This window comes from Bidens hawaiensis, unplaced genomic scaffold, assembly GCF_021521415.1.
Source record: "Bidens hawaiensis isolate Kalapana, Puna unplaced genomic scaffold, B.hawaiensis_p1.1 tig00033189_1, whole genome shotgun sequence".
Classification (NCBI taxonomy): Eukaryota; Viridiplantae; Streptophyta; class Magnoliopsida; order Asterales; family Asteraceae; genus Bidens; species Bidens hawaiensis.
The window spans coordinates 117,202-128,972 of NW_027495684.1; the positions used below are offsets into that span (position 1 = coordinate 117,202).

Genomic DNA, 11,771 nt, shown 5'->3' on the forward strand with positions numbered 1-11,771 from the left:
GATATTGTGGTCAGGTTGGTGACAAATCTAACCCTCCCTATAACTCTTCCCAGATCGACTAACGGCTATCTCTTTCTTTGATTTAATTCTTTTGTGCGAGCCACGACCCTTGTTTATTATTTCAGTAGGTACACGAACAGTAACTTCTGATAGTTGTTCAAAACCTAAAACAGCAGCAAATCTATCCCTTTTAGATGGACGTACTCTTGCATACCGAGTTCAGTCTGCTTTTTCAATCATCGAATTCATCTCATCTCTAACTTTAATCAATTCATTGATATCTACAACATAACTATTGATAATGTATTCGCCGACATATTTTATTTTTCTTGAAATCTCTTTGATCTTCCTGTTCTGATCATTACCAAACTCTGACATTGGAACTGTTTTGATATTCACCGCAGCCTCTTTCCTCCATCGATCATTTATATATCTTTTCGGGAATTTCTTGACTTGATACATATTCATAACGTAGAAAATATGCCGACACAACAAACCATATTGTTCAAATCTTTTGCAGGAGCATGTTGTAGTAGATTCTTCACCAAACTCATCGTACTTCTTAAACACAACCTAAAAAAAAGAAAATGTAAAAAGCTCAAAACGCTTATTAAACGCTTGTTGATTAATTTAAGATTAAACAACTTTAAACTAAAACGCTTACTAAACGCTCATACTTACCTCCATAAATCCGGGAACATAAACATTAAAATCCCATATTTTACACCTCAAATAACCTCCTTTTTCTTCACAAGAACCAAATTGTGAAACACCACCAATAATTTCATTCATTTCATCATGAACATCATTAAAAATAGATCTTGTATATATCCTAACCGCTTCCCTTTCAAGATAACTACTGGTTTCTAACTGCGGATACATGTACCTACTATCATGATCACACCGTCTGCCATTGTATCTTTGTATCTCCATACAAAAATCAAAATGGTTGAAAAACTCAACTATTGTTAACTCAGAATTTGTAGCTAGTCGGAGAAAATGGTTTTTGCTTTCTGATCTTGATGTTGTACGCATCAATCCAGACAAAGGTTCTTCTCTATAAAAAGCAGGTATCCAGTCAAATCTGATTTCATACATATCAGTAAGTCATTTATTCTCGTCAAGATCAAACTCAACCATTATAGCCTGCCATTTTTCCTCAAATTCAAAAGGACTAATTGAATCTGTCCACACAATATTACATAGCCTACTCTTAAAATCTTCGTTGTTACATAGATCAGCTCCCACCTGATAACAAAATGTTAAACACTTATTAAATGCTCATTAACAAAATCTAGAATAAAATATGTTACGCTCATAAAATGCTCACAAATTAAACATCAAAAAAACTAATACCATGAAACTCTTGTAAAACGCTCTTCAATTAAGCTGCTTAAAACAGTTAAATCAAACACAGTTAAATGTTACCTTGTCAGCAACTTTCTTCATAATATGTCACATACATAACCTATGCCTTGTATTTGGAAACACAGATGCAATAGCTTGTTTCATAGCAGGGTCTTGATTAGTAACAACAACCTTCGGTGCACTACCAAACGACTTAAGTAACATTTGCAATAACCATGTGTACGATTCAATAGTTTCAGAAGTTAATAATCCAGTACCGACAGTCACACTATGACAATGGTTATCAATTGCCGTGAACGGTACAATAACCATCTTATACCTGACATAAAAAAACATATTCATACACACACAAGTAATACATTTGAATATTATATTGAAAATTGTATGGATCAATAACTTACTTGTTAGTCTTAAATGTAGCATCAAAAGATATAATATCCCCAAATGCAAGATAATTACTCTTTGAAATCTCATTAGCCAAAACACACGAATTAACTCATGATCATCATTGACATCATATTCAAAAGAATAATCAGATGAAAATCTTTTCTTCGCATACAATCTCTGAACAATCATCTCAGCATCATACTCTCCAATATAACAATTCAAACCTTGTTTAAAATTCTTACAATCATCTTTAATTGCACCTACTTTTTCAAAACCACCGTACTGTGTTCTCATAAGGTTAAACACTTTAACTGGTCCCAGGTTCACATTAGACAGCCCATAAATATCTTCCTCTTGGACATGTGTTAACTTCCTCGCAGAATGAACAAACTGCATATCAGAATCTGCTACCATTCTATGATTATGGCCTTCAACAAAATCATGTACTACAAAAATTACACCGTCAACAGATTTTAACTGTGCATGTGCTCTACTACCACATCTAATTGTTGGTCTCTTCCTCCTTTTATAATATGGCTTTCTTGATTCGTTTCAATCACCTTTTGAATCATACATTTTGGCTGGCTTGTGACCTTCTTTACAACATGTAAAATACTTGGTCTTTAGTACACCTTCATGCAGGTAAGATCCACCTTTGCGAACCCCAAATCAAGCCTTTTAAGCATATTCACTATAAAAATCAAATGCTTAATCAATTGACAAAAACATCATTCCTTTAGCAGGTCTGTAAGAAGAACCAACTTCAGGAATGATATCAACCCCTTGACCTTTAACCAAAACACTTGAATCATCTACACAAACATCAAATGTTTTGGTGTTAACAGGTTTGATTTGATGGTAACACTTGGATTACTTTACGAGGTTTTTTTGGTATCAACACGTTTGATTTTATGTTTGTGTAGATGATTCAAGTGTTTTGGTTGAAGGTCAAGGGGTTAATATCATTTCTGAAGTTGCTTCTTCTTACAGACCTGCTAAAGGAATGATGTTTTCGTCAATTGATCAAGTATTTGATTTTTTTAGTGAATATGCTAAAAAAGCTTGATTTGGGGTTCGCAAAGGTGGATCTTACCTGCATGATGGTGTACTAAAGACCAAGTATTTTACATGTTGTAAATAAGGTCACAAGCCAGCCAAAATTTATTACTCAAAAGGTGATTGTCACGAATCAAGCAAGCCATACTATAAAAGGAGGAAGAGACCAACAATTAGATGTGGTAGTAGAGCACATGTACAGTTAAAATATGTTGACGGTGTAATTTTTGTACATGATTTTGTTGAAGACCATAATCATAGAATGGTAGCAGATTCTGATATGCAGTTTGTTCATTCTGCGAGGAAGTTAAAACATGTCCAAGAGGAAGATATTTATGGGCTGTCTAATGTGAACCTGGGACCTATTAAAGCGTTTAACGTTATGAGAACACAGTACGGTGTTTTGAAAAAGTAGATGCAACTAAAGATGATTGTAAGAATTTTAAACAAGGTTTAAATTGTTATATTGGAGAGTATGATGCTGAGATGATTCCTCAGATATTGTTTGCGAAGAAAACATTTTCATCCGATTATATTTTTGAATATGTTGTCAATGATGATCGTGAGTTAATTCGTGTGTTTTGGGCTGATGAGATTTCAAAGAGCAATTGACTTGCATTTAGGGATATTATATCTTTTGATGCTACATTTAAGACTAACAAATAAGTTATTGAGCCATACAGTTTTCAATATAATATTCAAATGTATTAGTTGTGTATGTATGAATATGTTTTTATATGTACAGGTACAAGTTGGTTTTTGTACCGTTCACGGAAATTGATAACCAGTGTCATAGTGTAATTGTCGATGCTGTATTATAAGCTTATGAAACTATTGAATCGTACACATGGTTATTGCATCTGTGTTTCTAAATACAAGACGCAGGTTATATATGTGTCATATAATGAAGAAAGTTGCTAACAAGGTAACCTTTAACTGTGTTAATTAATTATTTTAAGCTGCTTAATTAAAGAGCTTTTTACAAGCGTTTCATGGAATTAGCTTTTTTGATGTTTAATATGTGAGCGTTTTATGAGCGTGACATACTTTATTCTAGATTTTGTTAATTAGTGTTTCATAAGCGTTTAACATTTTGTTATCAGGTGGGAGCTTATCTATGTAACAACGAAGATTTTAAGAGTAGGCTATGTAATATTGTGTGGAAGGATTCATTTAGTCCTTTTGAATTTGAGAAAAAATGGCTGGCTATAATGGTTGAGTTTGAGCTTGACAAGAATAAATGGCTTACTGATATGTATGAAATCAGATTTGATTGGATACCTGCTTTTTATAGAGACGAACCTTTGTCTAGAATGATGCGTACAACATTAAGATCAGAGAGCAAAAACTATTTTTTCGGACAAGCTACAAATTCTCAATTAACATTAGTTGAGTTTTTCAACCATTTTGATTTTTGTATGGAGAGACAGAGATACAATGACAAACGGTGTGATCATGATAGTAGGAACACGTATCCGCGGTTAGAAACCAGAAGCTATCTTGAACGGGAGCGGTTAGGTTAAATACAAGATCTATTTTCAGTGATGTTCAAGATGAAATGAATGAAATTGTTGTTGGTGTTTCACAATTAAGTTCTTGTAAAGAAGAAGGAGGTTATTTGAGGTGTAAAATATGGGATTTTAATGCTTATGTTTCCGGATTTTTGGAGGTAAGTATGAGCGTTTAGTAAGCGTTTTAGTTTAAAGTTGTTTAATCTTAAATTAATCAACAAGCGTTTAATTGAGCTTTTTACATTTTCTATTTTTAGGTTTTCTTTAAGAAGGCGTTGAGTTTGGTGAAGAATCTACCGCAACATGCTCCTGCAAAAGATTTGAACAATATTGTTTGTTGTGTCGGCATATTTTCTACGTTATGAATAAGTATCAAGTCAAGAAATTCCCGAAAAGATATATAAATGATCTATGGAGGAAAGAGGTTGCGGTGAATACCGGAACAATTCCAATGTCAGAGTTTGGTAATATCAGAACAGAAAGATCAAAGATATTTCAAAAGAAATAAAATATGCCAGCGAATACCTTATCAATAGTTATGTTGCAGATATCGATGAATTGATTAAAGTTAGAGATGAGATGAATTTGATTATTGAAAAGCAGACTTAACTCGGTATGAAAGAGTACGTCCATCTAAAAGGGATAGATTTGCTATTGTTTTAGGTTTTGAACAACCATCAGCAGTTATTGTTCGTGTACCTACTGAATAAGAAACAAGGGTCGTGGCTCACACAAAAGAATTAAATCAAAGAAAGAGATAGCCGTTAGTTAATCTGGGAAGAGTTATAGGGAGTGTCAGATTTGTCACCAACCTGGCCACAATATCAGAACTTGAAAAGCATTGCAGCAGCAACCGCAACAATGAATTCGTAGTGAAGCGTTTTTAAACATTTAGGTAATTGATTGTTTTAGATAGAAAGAGTTAGTCATTGTTTTAGATTGTGGCTTTTATAGTCACCTTTTTTACACAAGTGTTTCACAAACGTATCACAAGCGTATGACAAACGTTTAGATAAATTTTTTATTTAATTAAATTTTTAAACACGCGGGGTTACACCCGCGGCACACCACCATCAGACCATGCAAACTTACAAGAGAATATTAAAAAAAAAAAAAGCTAACATCATCAGACCCTATCACTCCCTGTTCTTGATGATCTCATGCCCATCTTCCTTGAACTCCATGTTGGTTAACACCTTTGAAACCGTGTCAACCAAAGTACCATACACGGAGTCGTAGCATGTAGTCTGTTGTTTCAGGAATTCAGTAGTCTTTGCCTTGAACTCACTGTCTGGTAGCTCCATGAGTTCATTATATGCATCAAGAGTTTTGGATTTCTCTTGAAGCACGTAGGCCTGTGAGTGTTTAAGGGCGGTGAGAAACTTCTCATCCTTTTCTTTCTCAAGATCCCACTTGCCTTTCACCATGCTTTTCACAATTTTATCACATGAAAACATTTTTGTGTGTGTTTTTGAGTGTTTTTGTGTGATATGAATAACAAGAATGGATGTGAAATATATAGACATAGTTTTGGATGTCTATTAATTGTGGTTAGTTGAGATAGAGTTATTCAATGTTATTTAGTTTTGATGTAGGCTATCATCAACACACAAATGTCATCTATTATTTACTAAGCATGTTTAAGCGTAGTATATATACCTTTTAATCTTTTGGTAGTTGACATAGTGTAATTTTAATTTAATTGATTTGATACAGGCTATCATTACGAAATTCTTTTTCCAATTTTTGGCAGGTGAGTAGTATTAAATGTAATTAAACTAGATTAAAATTAGTTTTTAACCTGATACAGTGATTTAGCGTATTACAAGCGTATAATGAGCGTCTTATAACTACGTCATCACACTGTGCTATGTTCACCCTTGAGTATACAGTTTTGAGCATTGTTCAAGCGTTTTGTTTTGTTTATTATTATTTTTGTCCGTGAACCTGCAATTCTTTTTTGTCTTTTTATCATTTTTTTACTATTTGGTCTGTGATTTTTTCCTATATATATGCTACATTTTGTTACACTTATATCCACACATATAAAAATCAATTATAATGGATGCTTCCACATCATCATCATCATATAAATCAGCATCTTTCAAGGAAGCTTTGAAGATGAAGATTGTGGAGCAAGTTCCTGTAGACAAAGCTTGACGTGATAAGCTAACACATGAGTTTGTGACGCTTAACAATAATACGGATTACAGGGATGTTATTAATAATGTTCTTGTCAAAATGCCTGCAAGTACTATCAGAGATCTTGCGGTTTTGTTTATGGTCGATATAGGGAAGAATGAGTTTGAACAGTTCAAAGTATTATCAAAGGCAAATCTTGAACTAAATTGCTCAATGAAATTGAAGTTGGATTTTCTCAAGTCACTATTAGAGTAGGGGTTAGTGGTATAATGTGTTGAGAGTTTGATGAGCGTTTGTAGTAATAAATTTGTGTGTTCTTTTGGTAATAATAAATTTCAGTGTTTTTGTTAGTTGATTTATACTAACATAAGGCCATTGATTAAAATAGATAACAAAGTTTTGAAAGAAGTCATATTAGTTGTTGCCTTATTTGGAGTTCTTCAATCAACTCCGCCCCGGTCAAAGTGGTGTCGTTATTTTCACTAAATTCATGCGCCTTCTCGATAAGATAATCTCTTTTTTTATTTAGATCTGACAGAAGGATTTTGCCCAAATACTTTGCCCTCAACCTTCTTAGCTGATTCACATGTTTAGAACATTCCTTGTAAAATCCGCACGTCCATGGTTTCTTCCCATCATATTTCTCCATGTGTCTCATAGAAAAAACCCCACAATCTACCCCATTTTCGATTGTTCTCCATGCCATCCTTAATCTTGTGATTGGAGCCTTTTGGATTTGATCAGCAATGGGGTGATTAATTTTCTTAAGATACATGTAAAAGACGGTTATCTAAAAAAAATTAAAAGCACTTAAGTATTTCACAAATTTATAATAGATCTTGTTGAGAGTTTGTTTTGCGTTTACCGGGATTTGAGGATTTTGTTGTATCTTTCTTCAAAAAGTATTATGATTACTTTTTGTTTATCCCCTGGCCTTTTAAACTTTTTATCAGCCGGTACTTCCTGATGTGCACTGTTTTCAAGCAACTCTATCACTCCTGTTTGAGGGTTGAAAGCCATCACATAGAAGTGATCCTTTTGTAGAATTGGCACGAGGAATATAGAAACTTCCTTCATTGTTTTGACCTCACTCCTCATCATTTTTGTTTCAATGTTGTTCGTAAACACTTGGAGTCTTTGTTCTTATGTGTGACCAAATGTCTCATTATAATGGTCACTTGTCTGCATAAGGATTCAAATAAGCGTTTGATAGGCGTTTAACAAGCGTTTAAATATAATAGGTAGATTAAAGCATACCAGCAGTGTGCTTGTACCGAAGAGCCTGAATGGTGATTCTGCAGATTTTTCTTTTCTTCATAATTCAAAAGTTCACTGAATGCATCAATTTCATTTGTTGTTAAATACAAACCTATTCAAAAACTCTCAAAAATCACTTTAAATGAATCTCTGTAAGTAGACTTGAAAACCTCTTCCCATATGTCTTTAAAACAAAAAAATATGTACTCTAAAATTATTTTTTCATCCTCTGAGACATCTGTGCCTATCTCAACCTCTCTTAAAAGATATGGTGATTTCAACGTAGGATCTAACTTTCTCTTTCTTCATTCTTTCACCAACTTTTTGTTTTTATTTTCTTGTAATACTGATACCGGAGATGTAATTTTGGGTATCATCTTTGAAGTTGATGTCGGTGTTATAAAATTTTCACTTGGTGATAAACCGGTGTCAGCTTTTGATTCTTAGTTTTTCTCTTCTACTTTACTAACTGAAAAACAATAAGGACAAGTGACTGTAGCAGTTTAATAATTTTATTTTTTATCAACCAATGCATTGTTTTTCTGTGTCTTACCTATGATATCTTCTAGAGTCCCATCAATGTTTATGAGATTAACATCATCTCTGGTTTAACTTCCTTTTTGTTCACTAGACTCCTGAGCATTTGTATGAACATGCACCATATCTGCTCCAAATGAGATAGCTGTGAAGCAATAAGTGTGAGCGTTTAATAAACGTTTTATGTATGAATATGTTTAACAAAAGTTTGATACCTTCAGCTTCTTTTGGAATTTCAGTACACGCTGTACTATTTGCAACAATGTGTTCCATCTTGTGTTATTTCGATCCAACTTGTGTATCTTTCATAAAAAAGATGAATATTTTTAACATGAGCGTTCAAGTTGTATGAAGATATTTAACCATATTAATACCTTCCTTAACCCATGCAAGTACTGTAGTAACAACTGAATCAAGTTTATTATTCCCTTCTAGTTCTGTTACTAGAATGTTTTCATCATTATTTACTTCAGATTCATTACCAATGACAGCTGCAATTGTCATATAAACTTTTAAATAATAATCTGAGTGTTTGTTGAGCTTTTAAAGTTGTATAAAATATTTTAATAAATTTTATACCTTTTTGAGCCCCCTTAACCCCTATATTTACCACTTCATCACCAACTCATGCATCAGCAACCCCTACATCACCAACTCCTTCATCAGTAACCACTGCATCACCAACAGTTTCCCCAGATTCTTTCTTCTCTTCAGAAAGATTATAAACTTCAGGAATATCTGGGATTCAAAATTTAGATATCAGAGTTTGTTGAGCGTTTATAGTTTAAGTATATAGAATAGTACCACTACCTTCTTCACCAACTACTGCATCACCAACTACAACATCTGAATGAACTGAATTAATTGCGACAGCTGTATAAGAAGTGGGAAGTTTCAAAGATATATATATATATATATATATATATATATATATATATATATATATATATATATATATATATATATTCTTGTAATTATATACATGTTTGTCCTTTCCTTCACGGACCAATTCATTGATTTATGAACAATTTTTTTCAAATTTTTTCAACTTTTAATCCATTGCCTTATTCCAAGACTGTAACACGAATATATAGTTATTAATTGATTTAAGATATTTCAATAAATCAAATGTCTCACCTTCTCTTCCTTTGTTTCTTTTGGTGGTAGGTAAGCAGACATCCCAGACAGCTGAAATGGGGTTAGATAATAGTCGACCAGCTCTTGCGTGTGTGTTCCCAATGGCATTTTCAAACTCAAATGTGAATACGTATCATCATCATCATCATCATCATTATCATCAATAAATTGGCCTTCGGCATTGTGATCGGCAATATCTGTTTCTGTTTCACTTCCCCTATCTGTCCCTAATAGATGTTATGTCATTAGAAGAAATACACATTAGAAAGTTTTTAGATGAAAATAACAAGTTTTGTTACCATATTTTTGGTTATCACCATCTGAATCAGGTTGATGCATCGCTTTGTCACTAGCAGCAGCCACCAACTGCATCAGCAGGTTTATCACCAGAGACAATAGCAATTGTATTATCAGCAGTAGACTTAGGCATTATCTTGTCACCGGTAGTTGTTCCAATATCAGGAGAAGCTGCAATATCCTCTTTACCAGCAGTAGTTCCAACATTAGCAGTATCAGTTGTAGGCTCAATCAATCCTTCGTTTGCAGCTTCAACATTAGCTTCCACACCAACTGTTTAAACATTCTCATACGCAGGAGCGTATTCCTCGTTTTCAAAATCATCATCTAAAGGAGGTCCATTATTATACAAGTATCTATCCATCTTTGCAAGAGTTGTTGTTATGTAGTTGACTATAGGTGTTGTGACCGGAGCCCCAAATGGACCATATCTCTTCTGGTACTCATGTGTGTAAATCATCACAAGAAAGGTGATTGGACCGTTGTATTGTTGATTGACATCCTTCCATTCTTTCTTTGTCATCTTCAGGTTTTCAATTACATAGCTGCACCAGCTCATATTTAGAATATCTGAGACTTTATCGATTGCGATGATGAATCATTGGTTGATTGTTGTTTATTTTGTTATAAATCCTATACATGTGTTGAACAACACTAAGAAATTAATCTTAAGCAAGTCACCGACTCCTTGATCTTTCGTCAACTTCTCTCTCACATGCTTTATACTTATTCTTGTAGTCGGGAATTGATTCTTGAACAGATATGTAGTTGCATTGTCCCCCAATCTTGGCCTACTCCTATCTAAAACTGAAATTTTACCCATTTCTATCCCCAACACTTCATGAACTTTTGCCGCTGTTATCTTAATAGCACGGCTGTCGATGTTCAATTCATTAAACCGGTGATCATAGTTCATCAGCAACCAATGCCCTATCATCAATGGAGTTTGGTTTACTTGTAATCTTAATATTGACCCTAATCCCATTTTTTCCAAACAAACTTTTTAGTTTGAGTTCATAGCACTAACTGCATCCACTGTTAAATGGTGCACATTTGACTCGTAACTTTCTGTCTATAAATTCAACAAAAGGTTTTCTTTGTACCCTTTCAGCTGGCTTCTTTTCTTTAACGACTTTCTTCCTTGGTTTTTAAAAGTCTAAGTCAGAACTACTGTCTTCTACCTCTTTCCTCTTCTTTGTTAAAAACTTGTTGATTGGAAATTTAAAGTCCGAATCAAAGTTTGTTTCAACATGTTTTGTTTGAAGCTTTTTTCACTCCGGCATCAACTTGTTTTGTTTTAACCTTTCGCTTAACTGAATCACACATAAAACTTAGATGTTATAAAACTTCAAAATGCTCATCAAACGCTTAAGACTAGATACAGACCCAGTTGTTCAGTCATCACAAACAAGCTTACTAAACACTAGTCAAACGCTAGTCAAACGCTCATCAAACGCATAAGACAAGATACATAACCAGTTGTTCAGTCATCACAAACAAGCTTACTAAATTCTTGTCAAACGCTCATCAAACGCATAAGACTAGATACAGAACCAGTTGTTCAGTCATCACAAACAAGCTTACTAAATGCTTATCAAACGCATAAGACTAGATACAGAACCAGTTGTTCAGTCATCACAAACAAGCTTACTAAACACTAGTCAAACGCTCATCAAACGCATTAGGTTAATTGGACAGATGCAGTTGCCTAGTTATCACAAACATGCTTACTAAACGCTCATAATTACATTCACATTAATTGGACAGAGTCATATGTTGCAATCATCCCAAAAGCTTACAAACGCTTACAATCACAGATTAATTGACATTGTAATAACCAATAATTAAAAACAAATCATACAAGTAAACCTAAAATTAAAACCTAAAATGATTATAGCTACACATTTTTGTCAAAGGCTTACGAAAACAACGGTTAAAACCAATCTAAAACCTAAAAAGATTATAGGAATAATAAACAAACACCTAATTTATCAGTAATCTGAGGTTTTTCTTGTTTTTTCTTTGATCTTCGTTCCTTCCTCGAAGCAGATGAGTTAGGGTTCTTTTGTTTATCCATCT

The 11,771-nt window shown here is 33.7% G+C and overlaps 1 protein-coding gene across 1 annotated transcript; it reads right to left on the reverse strand.

Moving 5' to 3' along the window:
* Window positions 1-219: 219 nt before the first annotated feature.
* On the reverse strand, window positions 220-2,331 carry LOC143584589 (protein FAR1-RELATED SEQUENCE 5-like). The gene is made up of 8 exons (XM_077066610.1): window positions 2,316-2,331; window positions 1,980-2,201; window positions 1,770-1,863; window positions 1,469-1,687; window positions 1,357-1,378; window positions 1,133-1,248; window positions 682-1,084; window positions 220-561 (listed from the first exon to the last, which is right to left on the reverse strand). The coding sequence occupies exons 1-8, from the start codon at window positions 2,329-2,331 to the stop codon at window positions 220-222; spliced, it is 1,434 nt and encodes a 477-aa protein (XP_076922725.1).
* Window positions 2,332-11,771: the final 9,440 nt, after the last annotated feature.

Coding starts and splice junctions, on each gene's coding strand:
- LOC143584589 (XM_077066610.1), bottom strand. Junction 1,249..1,356: donor CGTTTTACAAGAGTTTCATG/GTATTAGTTTTT, acceptor TTTTGTTATCAG/GTGGGAGCTGATCTATGTAA. Junction 562..681: donor ATGTTCCCGGATTTATGGAG/GTAAGTATGAGC, acceptor GTTGTGTTTAAG/AAGTACGATGAGTTTGGTGA.